Below are 24,119 nucleotides of genomic sequence, written 5' to 3'. Positions count from 1 at the left end.
AAGCAACAATTTTGTTTTGTAGGGCAAAATTGTCACTTACTTCCTTCAACATAGCACACTGTAGGTCGGATGTTTCAGGTAAGGAAATAAAGTCTATAATTGTATCTTAAACACCACAATTTGGCAAAAAGCATCGCACAACGATTGGAAAAAGTTTGAGGACTTTGTTTGGTGCATTTAAATTGACTGTAATGTTTTTTTTTGTTTGTTTTATTCAAATTCTCTATTACTTCGCCGGTGATAAAGCATTGGTAATGACTGCTTTTGATTTGGTACGTGCTGAAGAAAATTTTGGTTCATAAATTTTATTTATCAATGTCGACAAGAAGTCATTTGCGCGAAAAATTTGGACATGACGCACAGTATGATAAACAAAAGGGCTTCACTTGCTGCAATTTTATCACTTTTACTATCACCATCACGTCTCACCATAAACGAGGTGATGTTTTTAACTGAAGCCAGCTTTTCAGCATCCTTATATTTCTGGCTACGTAGATGTCGCTTCTGCCTCTATGAGCAACGGAAAAATGGACATTAGAATGTTGGCATATCACTTTTGTTCCATCACTACACAGCTTGTCCAGTTTAATATGTTTGAATTCTTTCTGGAGATCGTCATTAAAACTGCAGTTTCGCTTCTTTGACGTTGTAAGGATATACTTCAAACTTTAAAAAATATGAAATTAAAACCACCGGCATTGAATAACAAAGCCACCGGTTAGCATACAGGAAAAACAAAAACTAACGCTACAGGAGAACAGACGCCTTGTCTGAGACGCGCAAGTGTTTATTTAGTATCCAACAATGCGACTACATGGTTATATATTCTACGTATATGGTTACACATATAACATGGTTACACGTTAAAGAATTAATTTTAATTTATTCACACAACCAAACTAATGAACAAGCGTCAAAATGCGACTACCAGATGACGAAATAACTTCCCGACTTCTTCAGAGACCGCCAATCGGATATATTGTCGAGCTACGAGGAAATCTAGCATTCGTAAACGCCTCGCTATCCTAATAAATAAAAAAGACCGAACAGGTCCTAAACTGTGCAAAATCCAACTACTGCATTCTCTTCGCAGCAACACTCATATTTCGCAAAAAAATTAAATAAAAAAAATATATAATATATAATTATAATCATACATATCTGGACCACTAGAGTCTCGAATCATATCAAATCTTCCCAACCGTCAAGAAGTAGGGATACATCCTTCAGAATATACACTACTTGGAAAGAAGTCAACGGACACCATAGTGTGAGGAACAGTCAGTCATAAAAATATGTAAGACCTCCTTTTGCTGCGATGATCCAACAGTAATCTAACAGCGAATACTTTCCATAAGCGTACGATAGCGATCAATGGGAATTTTGGACCATTCTTCCTGTAGGCGTGTAATAATGTCCTGGACTGTTTTTGGGCGAACGTCCCTTGACCTCATCCGACGCTTCAGTTCATTCCACAGATGTTCAATAGAGTTGAAATCAGGGTTCTGTGGTGACGTTCATGGCCCACAAAACATGCAGTTACAGCAGCAGCATTTATGACACCGGCTGTCTTTCTGAAAGAAACGATGGTTAGCTCTGTAGAAATGCCACAAAGTAGTAAGCATTGCGTTGTCCAGAAACCTCTCGGAGTTCAACGTTCGTCGTCCAAGGCCAAATCAAATCAAATGACAAGTTAGTCAGTCTCATACTGTCATAGAGGGTTTTCTTTCCGAAAACTCGGGGTTTTTTTCGTCACTCAGAACCAGCAAACTGGCCACGTGAACACAGTTTTCCAGACATAAAATATTTATCCCTAGAGGGATGCAGCAGAGAAATAGCAAGCCGACTGCATTACATTGCCTAAAGTCCCTAATCAGAGGGACTCAACCCATCTTGGACGAATGAGAAATGGATGGATGTAAAATGTGTAAGCTTACTGTAAAGACAGTGACTTTTTTTTTTTTTTTAAATGGAATCGATCTCTAATTTTTTAAAAATCTAGTTCATAACTGAATTTTCATAGAATGCTTTCTTGTTGTGATGAGTTCTAAATTTTCTCCTGACGGCTGATAGACTTCAGCTCAACTGGCCAGCGAACACAATTCAACTCTTCTTCCACTGAAACGATTGAAAAGAGAGGGGAATTCGGACCCGTTGAAAAATTTTTCCTTCCTCTCAGAAAGAGACCAGATAATAATGACACTATCGAGAAAGACGAAAACATATGCAAAACAGTCGGAATCCAAGCTTCCTTTCGAACCTCCTGGCTCCAGTAATTTGTACCGGCCTTAGCTTTCCCTCTCTCGTCGATCCTGAGTATAGGATTTATTATGAGTAAAATAGATCAGAAGAAGTGAATCATTAACAATTTTATTTAAATCTTGAATACATTCCTTGCACATTGCAGTTTATATCTTATGCAGAAGTGAGGTTACTAAAATACTCTCTGCATTTACATTGATCAGTAGCAAAATCTGAACTTGTTTTGTGTTGTCTTAAATTTAAAAAAAAAAAAAAAAAAAGCTACTCTTGCAAAAAACGTAACATTCCAAAATCATACGCACGTCTTCTTTTTCGAATCGCACTCCAGTTGCGCAATTCAAATCAGGTATACTAGCTAATGGAACTAATAGATTGAAGTTGTGAAGGTGGTTTATGTGCAAAGTAGGGTGAATAAAACTGGTGACATGACTGGTTTGGGTTGAATTATTTTCAATTGCAATCCACGCAAATGAGATTGAAGCCAGTGCATTATTATTATTATTATTATTCCTGATACCTCCAAGGAGTCCGAAGACTCATCGCGGGAGGACATCTTCAACTGTCTCTACACCTTACCTCTACTACGAATCAACGCCATCTACCGCCCACCTCCAACACCACCACAACTAGTAATTTTTGTCTGTAAATTGCGTGTGTTCTGAAGGGCCGATTTGTATGTATGCGGGATGAAAAACCCGAGTTTCCGGGAGAAAAAACCCTGCTACCTCCGTATGAGATCGGCTAACTCACCATCGATTGAAATCGACCAGATAAAGATTCCTCCCGTCGCGACGAGAATCGAACTTAAGCCTATTCCAATCGAAGGGCGCAATGTACCGTCGTTCTTCCAATTGCGCTACGGAGGCGCTTAATTATGTTTTTTAATTGCCTGTGTTTGCTCCGTTTGCCTGTTTCAGAAGTTTGAAAATGCGAGTCCTCGGGAAAACAATCCTACCAACACAGTATGATAATTCTTATAAAAGTTCACCGCATCTTAGACGGGATAAGAACGTAGGCCTTTCTAACCAAAGGTCATCACTGTTATACGAGACTCGTAGACTAAGATGCAAAAACTTCCGTGTTCTGATAGAGAAATTATGGCATTTTTATAGTAAGAAACAGATTTTTTTTTTTTTTTTTTTTTTTTACATTGAGGGCTGAATGAATTTTCAGATGGAATGATGTATGCATCAATAATATGTGGCAAGCACTTTTAGTTATTAGAGGAAACCAACTGTGATGAATTGCATGGAAGTCTGAAATAATAACAGCATTGTTCAGAACGAAATTTACCAATTAACAGATCAGAATAACTGCGAAATCAGCACAAGAATACCTCAGTTTATGCGCACATAAACTGAGTAATTATCTGAGTTAAGTCTGAAAGAACAGCGGAAATCTTCAGGCTTTGCATTTTGATTTTGAAATATTTCACTTAATTCTAAGGAAGAATACAGACATTAAGAATGATTACGGTGTATATTTCCCACTACTTTGAAATTTATACATCAACAGCAGCAAATCCAATAAAAATATAAATTAAAATATTCAGCCAGTGGAAGATTTAACGGTCAGTTATAGATGCTCATGTCCAAAGCATAGCAAAATGCTTTGGACAGCCCTGTTCTAGGTGAACTAAAAGCATATAAAAGTGTTTGATTTTCATTAAAAATGTATACACATTTCTTTGCGTAAGAAGTAAATCAAGCAGAACTAGCAACAAGTCACTGTCGTGTGCTTCATGCAAGGGAAGCGAGTTTAAGAAATTATCATGGTCCATTGAGTTCTGGGATAACTTAACGTCTCTAAATTGGGGAATCATTGTCGAAACACGCAACGGAATAAACATGGAGCGAACAAATGGCGAGAATGGAATGCGAAGACATTTTCATTAATGCAGGACATCATGCAACTCGAAAGCTGATTTTGAAACGAATACTTGATATAATATTCGAAACGAAATTAACTTTTTTCCCATTTTGCCTCTTGATATTTAATAACAAAAACGTAGCAAAATATATCTACATAACTACAAGCAAAATAGTTATTACCACTTTAAAAACTACAATGATCATAAAAGAGAAGTTAATTTTCCGACGTGTAATAATAAACAACTCGTCCCACAATATGGATTGATTACCATATTATCGGAATGGATTCTCCTGTTGACATGCGCAGAAGTTCGAAGGGTCTCGAATCTGTGGGCGTACTATACTTCTTCAAATGTATGTTTTAATTATACAAAATACTATATGCAGCTTGACCTACTACATAAGAAGTGTAACATATGATATCACACCTTCTATGATCACTACACTCAGCTGTTACATAATATTACACAATAAAAATATACAATTTAGATATGCATCACTAATAAATTACCATGATAAGATGAAAATTCCACTCTCACAATAGTAGTCAGTGAATACGAAGCAAGCTAATTTTCACTTTATAGTAAAGGGAACCAGGCACAGAATGCAAATATTAGGTTATTGCTCGCCTTTGTCACACCCCTCCCTCCCTCCCTTGGAGGGAGGTGACAAAAGACTATGGTAGTGCGTATATATAGCCACTCATTGAAAATTAATATAATAAAATCCTAAAAGCGAGATAATTTCTTTTACGAAGTCTGAGCTGTTATCAACTAAAAACGGCAAGGCAGAACTTTAATACCTTCAGTTGTCAACAACAGATTTGAATGTCTACCATTAGTGGTAGAACGGTTGTTTGTGAAAGTGTGTAGGTGGTAGATGAATTTGCATAGCGTAGTATTAAACTGTCACTCGACTTATTGGAAACTTGAAGCTGCTTAAGAATATCATATCACCGAAACGTTGAGATTAAGAAAAGATAATTTTCGGTTCTATTAAATAAAGGCCATGGGAAGCGATGAAGAAACCGACTTTCTTAGGGAAAATTAATTCACTTCTGAAACCCAGGAATAAAAATTAAAGAGAAAGTAAGCGAGTCCTTAATTAAAAAAAAATATGAGTATATTGTACTGTTATCTGATACTGCATCATATAAAATCAGTCACTCAGAAAACAAATAAAAGGTCTTCATCACTAAATAAATCAACGTTTTCATCATTCAGAAAATAATAATCATAAAAAAGAATATTCAGGGATTTTGAAATAATTTTCCTATGCAGAGGCTTAGGGTGAAAAAAAAAGCATATAATAATTATGATGGGATTATTTTTAAATACATATAATTACCTCTAAAATGTGTTTTACAGGTGGGCCTCCTGGTTGAATTCTGCCTTCTTTGCCAGCAACATTTAGTAGATTAAAAAACCAAACCAATGGTACCCAATGTTTGTTAACTTTTGTAGGCAAAGTCTCAATCATTATGCGTTCTTCAGTTGTCAAGAATCCTTATAAGAATTTCAAACGTGAAACCATTATAGTAACAATGATCGAATAAATACAAAATGTGAAGCAAGAAATGTTAGTCTCTTTACATAAAAAATATTTTTATTAACATTATATTTACTATATAAAGCACTGCAATTTATTGAAAAACAAGATAACTCTTAAGTTATACTCTAAATAAAAATAAGACAAATGAAACTAAAACAACGAGCGTTGGTTTTCTTACATTACACCAGTGTTTCTCAACGTGGGGCAATTTGAATATTGGGGGGGGGGGGGGCAATTAGAAAATGACGTTGCATTCGTCAACCCCATCACCGATATACTCAAAAAAAAACCTCACCATTGTCGGCGATAAGTTGTCAATGTTGCAACCCTGACTTTCCGAGAAAAAAAGCTGACATCACTAGCACAGCAGTCAACATAAATACACATCAAGAAGAACTCTCAGAAAAGCAAAATGATGAGTCTATTAAAATTTATTTAACATAAAAAACAATTGCATGGCTTTCTGACGAGACATTGTCAGAAATTCAGTATAAATACCGAAATTCAGCTAGTTTTGCAAAAAAAAAAAAAATACTGTTGCCCTTCCCGTCATCATATTCAGTTGAATGTGGCTTCAGTGCTGTAAATGACTTGCTAGTGAAAAAAATAAATCATCTGGATATCGCAAACCATGGGGATTTGACATTGAAAATGACTAAATCAGTACCTCAAATAAAAACTCTTTGCAGCAGACATCAAGTTCAAGGATCGCATTAACTTGGATTTTATTTTCTCGAGTTCAGTTCGATTTATGTTTTATACTATACAAAGTGTAATATAAAATTTATATTCATTGAAGAAAGTCAAATTAAAAACGGTTTTATTCACGTTCCTTTTTTTATTTAAAGTACATATTTACATTATACTTTCTCAGAACTTGGCTGACTATTATGCTAGAGGGGGAGGGGCATCAAAATCTTTGAGGCGTTGAGGTGGGAGTTAATCCAAAAAACGTCGGAAAACAGTGCATTACACAAATATCACATGAAATTCAGACTTACGGAACAGCGTTGAATGAATCTGGTAGTAGCAAAACGTGGTGTTCATAACAAGAAACGTAAACCAACGGAAGAAATGAACTGCAGTGAATTATATTAATAAAAATATAACTTTAAATTTAAAGTTACATTTTGTACAGGTAAAACTGAATGATGAGAGTGCGCAAATAACATGAAAAATAAGAATTTTTCAAGTTAATGATTTTTCTCGGATTAAATTAAACGATATCTTATTCATTTGCATACGAGCATTGAAATCAAGCTATAGAGCTTACACGGTATGGCGTGGAAAAAAAAAAGTGCTGAACTTCGACACTTCCTCAATAAACGCACTATGAGATATGCCGTTTTACTGCATGCACGTTAATAGAAGAGCACGTGTAGAGTCTACGCCATCATTTAGCTGTAATAATAATGTTGACGTCGGAAGAAAAGACGTTTATTGTCGAGCATTATTTTCATTTATACGGAGTTGGTAGAGCAAATGATCCAAAGGGAAACCTCTTCGCAGTGAGAAGGTCGCCGCATGGTGTGCGGTTTCCGGCCATGGCATAATTGGGACCCTACTTCATCGAAGAGGGTGGTGTAACCGTGACCTTGAATAGCGAACGCTACATCAAAAATGTGTTGGTTACGTTCACCCAAGATTTGCATAGGATGTGTTCGTGAAAAAACATTCCATTTCGTGCACAGGTATTTCAACAGGACGGAGCAACCTGTCGCACATCGCGCGGTTCGAACATATTTATCAGATCATTTCAAGTTCATACAATTCATGTACCCTCCACGTTCTCCTGATTTCACAATGGGTATTTCACTATGACCCGCCTTCAAACCTTGACGAATTAAGGGATAAAATTACACGATATGTCCAGCAGATGTCCCGACCCTTGTTCTCCAAGATGAAAGAGAATCTTCGCATGCAAGAAACCTGTCTTGAAAGACAAGGTGACTATTTCGAGCACATATCTACCGTCGTTAATGCTTTCTTCGACCAAGATTCCACCGATAGTTGTGGATGTGCATATCATCATGTGTAAACATAAATTTCTTTGCTAATAAACCCGTTTACTCCATAATATAATATATATCGTTGTAGTTATGCATTGCTTTTTTTCTCTTTTTTTTGCCATACTGTACAATGAGAATTTATTATCTGTTGTAGGAGAAATAAAACTTGACGCAGTTGAGATGGTAACAGAATGAATCCAATTAAATGCGCATCTGAATCTGTATTTTAATAAATTACCTGAATACCACTACCAATTTTAATCATCCTAGCGATTTACTCCCTGTAAGAAATTATGCATTCCTGGTAGTTTTAGTGAATGTCAATGTTTGTAAGTTTTTCGACTAGAGAAGAATTAATCGGCTTCAGAAGGTAATGGCGATGAAATTCATTTTTACCTAAAAATTCACAAACATCTATGCCCAGAGTGTGATTGAAGCTACTACTTTTGGTCAGAGTACACTATCTATTCGCAAATCAGGCCATAACTAGGAATTTTTGAACCTATAGGGCAACAAACAGACACCAATTAAAGATTACTTCCTTTTAGTTTAACTTCCATTTAGGCATCCCCCCCCACACAAAAAAAGCAGTGCATTAATAAACATATATATATATTGTATAATTTATTATGCTAATGATTTTTATTCACGGGAAATGTGGTTTAGTACCTACTGGAGCACCTGAATTATTACAAAATAAAAACTAAGAAATAATACAAGAAAGAGGATTTAAATAATACTAATAATGAAATTTCTTCCTAGCTTGGTGAATTATTTTTTGTTAATAAAACATCAATATTAACTTAAAATAAATCCTCTAGATATCATTTATTCCAGAACCAAAGGGAGAATCATATATTCAACGAAAATCTCATATTTAAAGTTTTGCTCTTCCAGAAAAATAATAATCACAAGCCACTACAATGGCATAATTTTCAAATTTGTTGTTTAGTATAAATTTATACTGATAATTTATGCCTGTTTTCACTTTTATTTTTAAAATGTGCATTATTTATTTAATTCCAGAGTTAATCATAATGTGTGCACCGATAAAATACAGGAAATCTATTCCATGCTCGTTATCTTTTAATATACCTTCTCCGACGATGCAGCAACCTAAAATGGCAACTTGGAATGTATGTAAAATAGGACAATTAGCGCGCGCGAGCGCACAGAGAGAGAGAGAGAGAGAGAGAGAGAGAGAATTGTTTATCCAAGAGATAGGTGGGAACTTCGACTAAGTAGGATGGAATCCAGTTTTCTCGAGGTGCTTGTTTGATCCAGACCATACAAAGGTGACCCCAGTTACGTCATCCCCTTTGTCATCATTTTTCGGGGAAAAGGTCAGCTGCTTCATGTGGGCGGAATTTTTTTGGTATTGTTATTGGAGTGCTCTGAGCATGAGAATAAGAAGATATATTTTCTTTTTTTTTAGAGGGCGCTCTTTTATCTGATGACTAGATAATGAGTTGTTATCAACTGCGTGGTACGGGGTGACTGATTGATGACGAGATTTCAAGGTCTTCATAGTATAGACCTCCCCCCATGGGAGGTCAAGGTGGGGTTAGCTAATTCTTCCTGGAATTCCAAACGTGTAACCGTTACAATAAATGTATAGAGGTCACCCGTCTGACTCTCAACTTCGGGGCTTTAACCCATTCTTCAGAACTCGTGCAAAAATCCATGTCTCAAGGTTTTCACTGTATCCTCGCTATTTTATTTTAAATAGGTTAAGTTCTTTATGCATGTTGAGTCCAAAACGTTTGAATATTAAGAGACTATTAATATAAACACGACTGTTGGGTGTTAATAGAAATCTTTGTTCAAATTATAACTCTTATATATATATATACGGGCGTATCATTATCTTTTAGATAACAGGGCGATGAGCAGTGCCCGATTACTCCAATAAGCATACCCGAAGTGTTGAGACATCTCCACCGCCAAGAGTTGCTTCACACCTTTCGTCACAACTGGTTTTACTCAACCTGTTTACAACAGGTTAACTAAACCTGTAGAAGTGTTTGTCATGCTGATTCTGATGATCTCAGAATTTCGTCGTTTTTTGTTAGTCTTCGAAATAAATATTTAGTATAAAATAACCGTACGAAGATGAAAAGAAGAGATAATTACTACGGATCTGTGAAATTCTTCCGTCCTTCTTTCCTCCTCCCCCCAGAGAGAGTGGATTAGCAAGATTTAATAAGCAATATTCTTCACCTGAGGTCATTCGTTCAGAGTATGGTCGCCTTTATGATAAAGGCGTGTATGATTTAATCATTCCTCATTAGCATATCTTTCCTGAAAAAACGAAATGGCAACAGCTAGTGGATATTCCTTCACTTTATAGTCTTCATGCAAGCCATCAGTATAACATGTACCGTCCAAATTTTATAATTCTTTCTTCGCAATTGTATAACTGAATTTTGCAGAATTTAGCATCCTTACATCGCAGCAAAGTAACGCAGTAAAGCATACTGCGCTACTTCACCAGCGATTCCTTTGTTCATTAGTTATAAAAGAATATTAGAGAAGTTGTCTACCTGAATATAAATGAAATGTAATTAGACAATATATATATATATATATATATATATATATATATTTTTTTTTAATGTAACTACATCCTTCAGGATATCTCAGTAACCTCGTTGTCGTTGTAAGGTAGCATCTCAGTAACCTTTGTAAGGTAGCATACCAGTTCAACACATCTTAAGAGGAAAGATTTATTTTGAATTCTTTCAACGATTTCAGAAATTCTCCCTCAAGTCTTTTTCAGCAAAGGCCGAGTGCTCGATCATAGACAACAGCAGCAATTATTTTCTCTAGGTAAACTGGTTTTTTTTTTTTTTTCGGTCGGAAAAACAGAAGTTCTCGCGAAAGAAAAAATGCGCAGGACAATTATTATGATTTTTTTACGTGAATTCCACCCACGGAAGATTGTAAATCTGCGAGATTAGTACTTTAGGTGGACTGAGAGTTAGATAAATTTGGGAATCCTCTAGAGATGAAACCTGGAACTTTATAACCAGGAGACCAAGGTGAATATTTCAACTCACCTTGAGTTGAAAATCCTATAAAGATTCTTCGTGTCCTATACAGAATTCGAGCCCAGGTCTTTCCAAGCAAAAGGGCATCGTTATTACTGATAATATTAAAATATCAACTCTAGTAGTAATAGTAGTGGAAGGGGGTGAGGGGAAGACGACTTTCCAAAAAGATAAATTTCGGGAACATGCCATCCTAAAAGTCCATCCAGAAACATAACGCGAAATCTATTCATTACTTTGTCGAGAGCTATACTCCTCGTCCTAACTTTCCTATAATTATACTTGTTTCTAATTAATCCATAATTGTATAATAAACACATGATGAAATCTATATCGAGAGCTTGATAAATTTAATTATTCCACAATGTATAAATAAATATGTAAATCCGCTAACGCATTTTATTCCAGAATGTTATGTATGTTACTTTTTCCTTCTGTACTAAATTCAATACATTTTTACTCTATACTCCATTCCATAAATATTTAGTGAACCACGTTTAACCATTTCATCAAGCAACTCACAAATATACGGTCAAAGCTTGATTATGGATCTCAGGTATACAGTTCTGAAAAGGGAGAGTACCCCCCGATGGTTGGACCTTATCCATCATCAAGGTATACGAATAGCTACTGGTGTCTTTGACACATTGCCTATTCAAAGTCTATGTCGAAGCAAATGAAACTACTCTATCGCTTAGACGTAAACAGTTGCTTTTTTAATTATGACATAAAAATAGTCTCTTCCATGGCATCCTACGTGGACTAGTATCTGTTCTGTGCGTTGGGAAGCTCAATATCACACACACACGTCAGACTGTTCACACGTTCTTTGCTATGCGAGTAATTATGGGAACTATTTGCATGAATGGTGCAACATTACCTGCACCAAACATAATAGCATTCCTCCATGGCAGGTTTGTACTCCATCCTGCAACCTCTTACTTTGTCAACTATAGAAGCCTCATACTCCATCATCTGTCTACCTGTCATTGTTTAATGCGCACAGAGCAGTCCACTCTGATTTTTTGTCCTCAGATCCTCTGTTAGTGTGCTTCTGTGTTTCCTGATATTGCTATATCCCACCAGATCTCACTTAATTGCAGTAATTCATTCATTTCGTATGGTGATTCAACGGCCGTGAGCCCCTTTTACGGGGAGGTACGGCACCACCTCAACCACCCCCCCTATTTTTATCCGGGCTCGGGACCGGCATAGCTGACAATTCAGACCTATGGCTGGAGGGATTGTCTTAAGTATTCCTGACTGTATCCGTGTGTGTTCACGGGGCCGGTTTGCCTGCTTGCGGGAGGTAAACTCCAGATAAACTGGGGAAAAACCCTGCTGTCCACACCCAAGACCGGCTAACTTGGCTATGGCTTAGTAAAATCCTTAAGCTCCTCATGTCGTCGACAGGAATCGAACCTAGGACACTCCTTCCCCGGGCATATGGTTGCGAAGTGCATAGCCACTAGGTTATCCGCTCGGACATTGCTGTAATGATAAGAGCAATGCCATTCAGCTTGTGCACATAAAAGAAAAACGCTACCAAAAGTGTGTAATTTATGCAGACTCATTGAGTTCTTTATAGGACATCTCGTCTCCTGTGTATAATCCACATCTAGTGCTTTGTGAGGTTTTAAAACCGATGTACAAAATGATGATTCTTAATTTTGATGTTCGGTAGTGCTGGATTTCTAGCTACATTGGAATTAAAGAAAATGAGATTGCAGATGAGGTTGCTAGATCAGCTCATACTTTTTCTATATACGTTTGACAGTCCGATATACAGACCAGACACTTATAAGATCAGAATTAATTACGAAATGGTAGTCTTTATGGCAGGAAGCGCTGACAAATAAATTGCACGAGATTAAGCCTGAAATTAAGCACTGGCATTCTAGTCAACGTAGAAACAAATGAGAGGAAATTGTTCTTGCTTGGCTCAGCATAGATCACAGTCATTTGACACATTCTTATTTATTGAGGGCTAAGAAACCAACTATGTGTAACAAATCAACAAGCGTCTCGCCATTTGTCATATTCCGATGAAGTGTCAGCACTTCACACGAGAAAGGAATTGAATTTTTACTAATCGAACTGAGCCATATACAATAGAAAGGGGGGGATGGTAAATCCCTTTATGTTTTTTTTTTGGCTTATTAAATTAGTGAGCTATATACACTCAGGCAGATACTATCAGAGTCGGGCAAACTGCATGATGTGTTTAACTTTTTATAAAGAATTAATTATTTAAGCACATTTGATTATGAATTCTGTTTTTGTAGATACTGAATTGCTTAATTTATAATTTTTAAATTTGCTCTTTGTACAGTACATATTATTTACTTATTTATCACTTTAGTACTATTTATTATTATTAGAACCTCCGTAGCTCAATCGTTATAGACGAAACCTTTGGTCGGAAAGACCTGGGTTCGATTCCTGTCCATGTTTGAACCTTTATCTGGTCTCTTTCGACTAAAGGTTAGTTGCCGGTCTCATACGGAGGTGGAGGGTTTTTTCTCACAGAAACTTCGGTTTTTCGTACCTCAGAACAGGCAGACTGCCCCGTGATCATGATCACACATTTCTACAAACAGAAAATACCTTTCCCCCAACGTCAGGCTCTGCGCCAAGTCGGTTTGGGATCGCGTGCGTCATATAAAAAGGCCGATCCCAAATAGATGGGATAAGGCACAAGAGGAAGAAAAAGATTACTATTCATTATTATTACTTTCTGTGCTGCTTTGCTTTGGCGCAGTATAACCTTTCAGGTCCTTGCGCCAATAAACCATAAATCAAAGCAATCAAACTGGGAAAGCATCCTGACGAAGGCAACGTTCTTCATGTAAATATCTGTCGGTATGTCCATAATAAAAATGCATGTCAACCAGTTCAGTAAATGCGAACTCACCCTTCATTGCAAAACACTTAGAAAAAACGCTGAAAGAAATGCAAATACTATTTGCTCAGGGCAAACCTATTCGACTGAAGGAGACTCTAGGCATATCCTGCGTGCAAGTCTGGTTGTTTACAATCACGTGATTAATCACCTTGTCTGTGTGTTAAATCCTTCAGCAAAAAATCAAATGACATGTATTTTAGTTCATGCGTGAGTAAAGAGATTTTGCGCTCGTGAATCTGCCTTTATTGTCGAATGCTGAGCATGAGCTTGCTAATATTAGTCATTTGACATAGTTGCTGTACGCTATTCAGATATTCGATCATCAAATTTATTATATTACGCTTCTTGAAAATTTGAAGCAGTTAATATAATATTGAAATATATTCAAAATTATACATTATTTAAAAAATCAAATTATCCATTTTTAAAAAAATCACCAGCCGGAGGTTACCACACTGGATATAATATCCAAGCGACTTGAGTTAGTCTCATTAGTAGCGGAGGAACTTATTAGACTTCTTTCAGGGCATCATAAATCTTACTGGTGTCCAACAAAACACGGCTGCGAATTATGATTCATTGTGTTAACAAGATATATTATATCCTTAGAAATTTCTTTCCTCTTTTTCTTGCATTTTATCATTAAGATTTTGTCTATGTTTTATGATATCCTTAAAAAAAAAGATTACACCTTTCTATCGGCAACATCTTTAGACTTTTATAAATCGATTATCGTTGATTGAAAATCGATGTCTGTCATTTCTGAGTAGTTCTAAATCATTTATAACTTGCATCTACAAAAAAAAAAAAAAAGCAATGTATAAACATTTTTTTGGTAACAAAGGATAAGCTTAAATTTCTGAACAACCAGAAATTGTATTTGCTTTGACTAACATACTCAGTTATGTTTGCTAACCTGAAGTATTTTATATAATTTTGCTTGTGATATGTTGCGGATTGCATTGTGTTTTCCTTTGTGTAAGCACTCTTACTCACAAAGAGTTATGAAGTATTCAAGGAGAAAGTCGGAAGAATCAAAGCAATTCTATGCTGCCGTAACTAGGCAACTGAGCTCCCACTCATCACGGACAGATCCGTCTCCTTGCAGCCAATGCGCCGCTTCCATCTCTCCCCCACCACCCACCCTTACAGCCACTACTTCTGTCGCTTCTATGCACCTGTTCTGTGACGCCTGTGATGTGACGATATTACGATATTTTCCTATTTGTTTCTGGCTTGTAGAATTTCAAATCACGCAGAATTGAGAATAACAGGATATTTCGAATGTTGTATTGATTCTACCCCCCCTTTTTTTTTAGTCATTTGATTCCTTAAAGCTAGGATTCCTTGCGTATTCTAATACATTATACATTTACAATTTTCCGTGGGAGGAATTCATATTTAAAAAAAATAACTTACCTTCATTGAGAGACAAGATACTGAAAAATTTAATATTCAGCTTAACACCTAGTACTAATCATGTCATCAATTACACTGTTTTTTTTTTGGGGGGGGGGGGACATACATGAAAACTCAGATCATTTTTTCTCCAGCTGTAGCAGCCGAACTGGAAGACATAAAGGTTGTGTGAAAACCTAATTAGATAGGCTGAAAATGTCCAGTTTGCATGAATTCTTTTTCCAGTGGAAAAAATAATTCGCGCAAATGTTCTAAATAGTTATTATTAAAAACATTAGAGATAAGAAACATAAGGAATTTCTCTAATGATAAAAATATTTCTTATTTCTTTCAATATTGTAACGCATCAGGTTCACAAAATAAAATAAAATTTTGTTTAGGAAAAAGCTCGGTGGCACAGTTCTATCTGGAAGGAAAAAAAAAAAAAGTTCACCAAAAACTTACAGGCTATGGGTGTATCCCTTGATTGTAAAAGAAGTGGGCGTTGTCTATCTTGATTGCAGCATACATTAGGAGCTTAAAATAAACAGTATTGGGAGACAGTCTGGAGAAATATCAGGTTCCTGCACAACAGGAAGAAAATGCCGATAGTTTTGCTTGTTTTATGTGTGGGAGCACTGGTATAGCCAGGAATTCAGATTAGGTATGTGGAGGAAAGGAGGCTGGGCAACAAACACACACGCAGAATCAAGTTTTGGGAAATATTTCTAAGTCCTCGAGTTACCTCTCTTGCCCTCGGAGTTCCGATGAGTTTGGTCGGAGCTTATTACATCTATCAGTAGTGATAATTTATCACCATAAAAATAAAAAAGTGCTATTAGTGATCAGAGCCACAAGAATTATAGTTTTATTTGATAATAAAAAAATTGATAGACTAGCCATTTAATAGGCATTTTTTTCAACAAAGTTTACAGAAAGACATTGGATACAAAATACAATTACGAGGCATCAGTGGATTATTTTAAATAGAAATACAACAAATTTCAACAGATTACTAGACCACAAATGCTTGGGGTTTTTAGGGTATGATATTTTATAAGCATATTCTTAAGACAGTAAGCAATTAAACCAAAATTGTTTGTCATAGAAAGCCAATTAATAAGTTATGAATAATAGATGAATCTTTTCTCTATGTCCTTAGGAAGTTATATGGTAAAATATCTCTCTCTGGCCGCTGCCCACTTGAACAAATACAACTCAGTGGTCCACTAGTTCCCCCCCCCCCAATCCCAATTTCTACTGACGTCATATTTTACCACCAGAGATGAGGTGAGCCCACATATGTCGCTCCTAAGTGTAAAATTGTGTAGTATCGGCATAATATACAGAAACGTAATATTTTTAAGTCGGATGGAAATTAGAATAGGATTTCTCGGCGCGTTTCTCAGCTTCCTTTGATGAAACTGTGGCTGATTTTATGTACCACTATACACTTGCATGTTGAGATATATAGCATGTGGCATTGTGCATATTATTGCACAGAAATTACACAAATGAGCTAAAAAAAACTTTTTTAATTATTACGATTTTAATACATTGTATTCTAAATTGTATCTGGAAATTTACAAAGTTTTTTTTAAATATTTATTTACTAATAAAATTTTCTCCCGGTCCACCAAGAAACCCACGCGTCCCACCAGCGGGCCGCGGATCACACTTTCAGAAACGTTGCGCTAATTAACCACCTGAAACATTTGACTATGATAAATACATTTATCATAGCCTTCCGCAAATGTTTAGCCAAATCTTCATAGCATCTGCAAATCAGATGTTGAGAAGTTCATTAACTTTCAACCTATTTTTAACGGGATAAAGGAGTTTGCCTTAGGCTTACGGTGTTTTATATCTATCAAAGGTGTGATCGCGACCCTGTTTTCTTCTTTTTCGAAGGAAAAAAACCGAGCTGCCATCTAAAAACTGGCTAACCTAAAAAAGAGCTTCTTGATTTGTTCCCATTATAGAAGAATAAGAATTTGAAGCGGATCTCTTTTCCAACAATTCGCAAAATCACTTAGTACAGCTACTTAACTCGGGAGGGTAACTTATCTTCTTATTGCCAAAATTAATTTTATCAGCATGGATATTTTTAGCTCTCATTCCATTATGATTTTCCTTTTCCAAAGACTGAATTCTCCAAGAAATGTGCCAAACGTTAACAATAAATGTTTACCAATAACCAAGCTTATGGCTACTGATAATTCTGAAGGCATCGGGACGAGAATACGGCAGGCGACTCGTGATCTTAAAACATAACTGCTGATGTTGTTGTCTGAAATAGTGAGACCTATCCAATTTCTTGGATTCCGGGTTAATAACCCTAGCTTCCTTGATAAAATTTCTACTTACTTCCTGGATCGACTTGGAAATAAAGAACGTCTAGAAAAAGTTCCTCTAGTCGGAGACTAGAATCGAACATATAGTATTCTTTCTTCTGGTGATCTGGACTGTGGTACTCAGAAGCATTGACGCAAGGTTAAATGGGCATTCACAAACAAATTGGAAATTTTTTAAGTCTAAATTTCATATAATAGTTTTCTGGTAATCATCTTTTTTCATTCCATCTTCTATGCAACAGGTGCTGTGAGAACAAGTAACTTTTCACATGCTCTGTGGTCAGTTTATTTGCTTTTAAAAGATAATATATCCTCTCACTTACATAGGATGCAAACTAATACGTTTTCACCAATTATTTATTTGGTTTAATCCTTTATACAAGCGTAAGCAAACAAAGTTTGCACCTGAAGTATTTTCAGGACTGTGGCAACTCGTGATATAAGTTCTCATCACTTGCCTTAGTATCTCCCATAATGCAAAGCACATCTCCTTGCGGACATGTATAATGCTATGGGTTAAGGGAAGGGCCACAATCCAGACCGGTTTCGACCTGTATTGAGGTCTCATCAGTGGGAACCAGACCCAGAGGTGGTAATACTAAGGTGGAAGTAATGGAGAAGTCATATTTATCTATACCAGTTGCCAAAAGGACTTATTATTAAAATTCTCTGGATTAGAGATAAGTTGATGGAAGTTTTTTCACTTGGCTATGCTACCACCTTTTGGCAACTGGTATAGGTAAATATGACTTCTCCATTACTTCCACCTTAATATCACCACCTTTGGTTCCCTGATGAGATCTCAATACAGGTCGAAACCGGTCTGGTTAGTGGCCCTTCCCTTAATGCATAGCATTATACATGTCCGCAAAAGGAGATGTGCTTTGCATTATGGGAAATACTAAGGCAAGTGATGGAAACTTATACCACCTTTACCACGATCTGCCCCAGTCCTGAAAATACTTCAGGCGCAAACTTTGTGTGCTTACACTTGGATAAAGGATTAAATCAAATAAATAATTGGTAGTATAGCCAAGTGAAAAAACTTCCATCAAATTAATACGCTTTCAGTTAGAAAAAAAAAGTTCCTAATAAATGTTTCCCAAGTTCTTTGAAGCAATGCGAATTTGTTTTTGACTTGTTATTAAGAAATCATGCCCTTGATTAATGGGAATTTTTTCTTTTTTAGGTCAATTTTTTCCTGTTGTATTTTAATAAATAATAATATATGATATGATAATAATAATAAATAAATAATGAGACTATGATTTATAAAAAAAATTTTTTTAATTATTAATAAATTTAATTAAGCTTCTGTTTTGATTTTGCTGCAGTTTTCTTTTCTCCGCAAATAAAATGTTTTATCATTCTAATTTGAAGTGACACGTTAACTTAATTAACACATTTTCATTTCTCGAAGGCAGAAAGTTCATGCCTTTGGAAAATGGAATGAAATCTCTTTCAATCTTTTTTTTTTTTTTTTATGAAATCGCGAGCTAACGGCATTTTTTTATCTTTACCAATCATCGAGATATTGAGTGCATCCCCAAGCCGTGCTAGATAAGACAGTGTTCCTAATCAGTATGTATTTTCCGAATTTCTTTCTGAAGGAAAAATATTTGATGCGCCAAAGATCGAATAACTGTAGTCGGTTGAAAATAGACATAGAAAGTAGCTTGTCTTTTACAGACCATTACGGTCTTCTGAAGATCACTTTAACATCATGGAAGTCACCATGAGGCTTCTTTCTGTTGATAAGACAGCTAAGTAAAACCAGAAGTAGTATATAATTTATATAATTTATAAATGCTACTCTGGATGATCCCGATAAACTCTGTCTTTGAGAAATCCCCATAGCCAGAAGTCACAAGTGGTCAGATCAGGTGAACGAGGCGCCCATACAGTAGAAAATGCATGGCTGATCACTCTAGTTCTCGAAGAACCTCTACCAGGTCTAACTTCCAACGATCCCGTTTCTTCTAAACAACTAATCATAGTGGATCTCATCGATATTTGTTCAGGCGAGAAAATTCGGGGAGTGTAGCAACAGCATTGCAATTGTTTACGTGGTGCAGCTTCACGAGCAAAGCACGGTGGGCGAGATTAGTACCGTCAATGTGGACGGTATTAACGTAGGAAAAAATCCCATGTCCATCTTTTAAACCCTCTTGGTACCCTGCCGAGTTGCGTGATATTGCAAATTCCACGCATTCGATGTTTACAACATCCTGGTGGTGAATTTTGGAACTACTCCCCCCCCCCCCCCCAGATATCGCTTCTGCATCAAAGTTTCGCACTATTTGGATTTCTGAGTGGCATTCTACAATAGTGCAACCTTATAATGAATTCTTCCACTTCGATTTTATAAAAAATCTAGAGTGGATTATGCTTAATTTCTCATTCAATATCACTACCAATGTGATCCGTAAAAAAAAAAAAAAAAATGTAAACATATATTTAATTGGTCAGTAATAATAAGGATGATTGTTTTTGTTCTATTATAAAGTAATCATAATAAATTTGAAAGCAGCTTAAACTCTTTTATTGCATTGCGTTTTACTCAAGTATCTACATTAATTATTACATTACAATTCTGCCTACCTGCTTCCACTAGGTGTCGCAGTGTGGGAAAACGTTTTTTCACAGCGCCGCTGATAGTCTGGAACAACATTACGGTACACACGTTCACATAACGCATGAGAGTGCGTCGTATAAGTCGTCCCCTCTCATCTCTCCCAGATACATATGTAGTTACACAATGCATAATTCTGTAAAATTAAAGAGTGAGGAGAAAAAAAAAATTGGATATATAGAAATACTGTATAAGGATATAATTTTGCAACTCTGAATGAAACAAGCATTTTGTTGTAATTAACAACAGAGCAGATGACCGTTAGCTTTAAAAAAAAAAAAATCCTGGTAGTTTTTCTTTCTTTCCAATTTTTTTTTCTAATATTAATTCCATGCATGAAAAGTCTCCAGATCTGTGACACAATATTGTACATGTCAAAAAAAAAAAAAGTTAAGAAGAAAGAAGGAGTTGTTGGTGTGTTTCCCAAATAGTTGGAGCTACATCGTAGAAGTCGTTGGGGAAAATTGTTTCAAAGAATAGGTAGGTGGGTGGAATAAAAGAGGAGGAGAAATTGAACTGTATATGTTTCCCACAGTCGCATAATCATAGCGGACGAAGCAAGATAAAAGGGCTATAAAAGAAGTGCATGTCCGTGTATGAGAGAGAGAGGTTATCAATTAACCAGATTGCTCTCTCTCTCTCTCTCTCTCTCTCTCTCTCTCCCCCCCCTCCTGGATTCCATCAAGCATTTTTGGGAGGTTTTTAGTACAGCACCCCAAACGTGAGAAGTGCATTGTAATGTGGGCGGATTGGGGGGTTTATGTAGTGTTACTGTGCAGGTGAATAGCGGTGTCTTAAATGGAAAGGCCACCAATGTTTTTTGGAAGTTATGGATGTATAGGTGCCAAGAAAGGCAAAAGAAGAAATGTGTAAGGAAACGTTTTTACAACTTTTTTTTTAATTGCTCTCATAATAATCCATCATTGATCCAATTTTATTATCAAATGGTTTTAAGATTATTCAAAAACACTATCATATTTAATATGGTATTAATATTTTCTATTTTTTTAACATTACTATATTTAATTATTTTTTATAATTATTTGCAAATTATGAGCAAATCATTATATTTAATTTGATAAATTAAATGGTAAAAATGACTACATTAAAAAGTTTTAAAATTCTTACTGTTAGTTAAATAGTTATTTAACTAGATTTTGTGTTACATTTCAAAGTACGTTTAAGATGTTTATTAATAACAGAATAAATTAAATTAATTTAATTCATGCTATTATTATTATTATTACACTCCCGCTCCAAGTAGTCCAAGGACTCATCATGGGAGGGTACACTACTCCACTGCAACTCACCGTCTCTCTCTAATTTAATCCTTCAATTACCACGACACCACTACCATCAATACACAACGCCATCTATCGTCCACCACTAGTATACATTTTCTGTAAATTGTGTGCGTGTTCTCATGGCCGATTTGCCTGTATGCGGGATGAAAAACCAGAGTTTCCAAGAGAAAAAACAAACAAACTGCAATATTGTTAATTTACGTATACCATTTTTTTTGAAATTTCAAAAAAATGCCTATGAAATGTTCAGAACCTATATGATGATGTGCAATCCAAACGTGTTGGGTAACAACGGCTAGATGACTACCTGTTCTGCATGGCGACTGGCACGAGGTTAAGTAGCGGAAATGCCCGTAACTAATTGAACGAGATGTCATTTTTGCCTTATTCAGCCTTTAATCCAGCTTGTTTAAAGTCATTCTTGCATGATTTCTCAATGGGTGAGCGAAAACAAAAGTGCTTTGTGAAACTGAGCAAAACCATCAGAAAACTGTCAAGTTGTTAAGACAAATGTAAGATGATGAAGTGACGAGTAAAGCTTAGTTTAAGTTCGAATATTCTGCCTAAGAATATTCGAAGTAGTGGTTTTTAGTCAGTACTGATCCGGGTCTAATTTTAATGTCCCTTTTGCCATTACATGAAATTTTCGCATTCATTCACTCTTCTAACTGTCCCTTCAATCATATATGGTGTGTTATTCATTCGTCTGACTGTACAGTTTAAACTCTCTAATCGAATTGAAAGAAAACGGGATTACTCTCAATTTTCCTTCTTTTTGAGGAATGGCAAGCTGGCTGCGCTAAAAATGCCTGTCAACTTCTAACTAGAAGACTCAATCCATGGATGGAAATTACAGATATAATGCACTTAAGGACAGATGAGCTATATCCCACTGAAAGTTCCTTACATACTCTGACCAACTAGTGACATTGGTCAGAGTATGTAAGACAACAAAAACGCGCAGAGGTTAACGACCGAGCGAGGCACTGGCATCGATAGGCGGACGCTGCGTCCACACGATCCTACAAATGTTCATGGGATTCAAATCAGGAAAATTAGGCGACTAGATAAGAACACAGAATGCTTGGTTTTGCTTTTCAAATCACGCTTGCATAATGCCAGCCTTGTGATACGAGATATTATCTAGCTTGAATAGTCCAGATCCACTGGACGACATTGTCATCATGTAGGGCAATACATGGTCCGAAACAATCCCGAAGTAAAAAATAGTAGTCAAAATGTGTTCAGTGGTGTCCAGGAAGACAATCCCTATACCAGGATATTGTCACCGCCGGCCTGTTTCCAGTCCATCGTGAAGTCTTGTGGCCGGAAACAGGATGGATGGTCATAATGTTTTAGAGTATGAGTGTATGTTCAAAAATATGCTTCCTTGCGAGAAAAACTCGATGTCCTGGTGGAGGGGGAAGGAGATATCTTCCGCCTATGCATAAAACTGTCTAGGCCAGTTTCAAATGGCCTTATAAAAAGTTCTTCGTGTCCTATATGGGATTTGCTATGAAGGCTTTCCGAGAATATTATTATGCCTTTATTCACAGAACTGAAACACAGCCAAAACAAGACATCATTTAAACAATTTGAGTTGTGATACAGCGCAATTCAGATTCTACTTAGGATGCCTTTAATCTGTTTTAGCCACAGTCGGCCAAATTTGATTGCCAGATCGCAATACTTAGTCCTTTTTCCCAGTTCTTTGTTGTCGATATTGCTGGGTACTGCGGTACAGTAGAGTAATGGGTACTCTACTGATTTTCCATATAAAGCAGACGGAAATTTTAATATATATTTTTAGGGATTTCATATCCAAGTTGTGTTTTCTTCTAAATCATAGACAAAGTATCAAAATTATGTTGAAGAATATGTCAAAAATATGTTGCTATGAGGCAACAGGGAATCACCTTGAAAAAATTATTATTATTATTATTATTATTTTAGACCATCACCAGAGTAAATTAGTCTACTGTAAAAATGGGATAATCACGATTAAAGCATTTTAACTTACCTGTCTGGCCAAGGAAGATTAACAAACTGATTCCACCATCTGGTAACAACAAAGGTAACATAAAACCCGAGAACAAAAGATAATGGGATTAAATCGGCTGTCTGGTTGCAATACAGTACCACCCTCTCGAACATCCTGCAAATATTCAAATAAATAATAATAAATATGACGTATGCTAATTACAGATCAAAATAAATCATCATTAACAGTGTTGCATATATTTCATTTCACACACCTTCTTTGTTCTTCTGACAAGAAGTTTCTGTATATAATACTGATGATTACATACAGCATTGCGTACATTAACATCTCCCTGTAGATGAGTTTGTAAACACTTCCTCTCCATTTGTTGAGAAGTTTTCCAAATCCTAAAAAATTTGAGGTTGCAACATCCTTCTGATAAGCAATCGTCATCCCGAAGAAGTTTTCTATAAATAAAATAAAAGTACAGGATAGTGCAAGAGAAAAAAAAAGAAAAAAAGCGATTCGCATTTGAACCGCTAACTGTATCTACTATACATATTAGACATACCTCTTCGTTTTCACCACTTAAGTCTTGATACTTTTTCCATCGAACTTAGTATAAAAGAGAAAAGGTACAAGAAATTTTATTTTTCAGAAGTGAACTTCTATTTTAAGTGCGTTTCCCACTTAAAATAGAAGTGCGAAACGTTCACTTCTGTTTTGAAAGCGCCAAATTTGGTATTTAGAATCTTTACGAAATATAGAACCATCTGAATCTTATTTCGATTAGAATATTTAG

General features: G+C 36.0%; 1 protein-coding gene across 1 annotated transcript in view; it reads right to left on the bottom strand.

Moving 5' to 3' along the window:
- Positions 1 to 23,770, bottom strand: part of LOC150100401 (bestrophin-3-like) — a 92,045-nt gene extending 68,275 nt beyond the window's left edge. Inside the window, exons 1-4 of the mRNA XM_090402648.1 lie at positions 23,592 to 23,770; positions 23,357 to 23,491; positions 20,002 to 20,168; positions 5,481 to 5,638 (exon numbers count right to left, since the gene is read on the bottom strand). Of these exons, the coding sequence (XP_090258774.1) occupies positions 5,481 to 5,638; positions 20,002 to 20,168; positions 23,357 to 23,491; positions 23,592 to 23,770 (639 nt within the window). The remainder of the gene's footprint in view (positions 1 to 5,480; positions 5,639 to 20,001; positions 20,169 to 23,356; positions 23,492 to 23,591) is intronic.
- Between the last annotated feature and the right edge of the window lie 349 nt (positions 23,771 to 24,119).

The sequence above is a fragment of the Typopeltis vanoorti genome, chromosome 13, assembly GCF_054136105.1.
Source record: "Typopeltis vanoorti isolate ZY-2024b chromosome 13, IOZ_Tvanoo_1.0, whole genome shotgun sequence".
NCBI classification, from domain to species: Eukaryota; Metazoa; Arthropoda; class Arachnida; order Uropygi; family Thelyphonidae; genus Typopeltis; species Typopeltis vanoorti.
The sequence above is the reverse complement of the archived record's forward strand: the minus strand, read 5'-3'. Positions and strand labels throughout refer to the sequence as shown.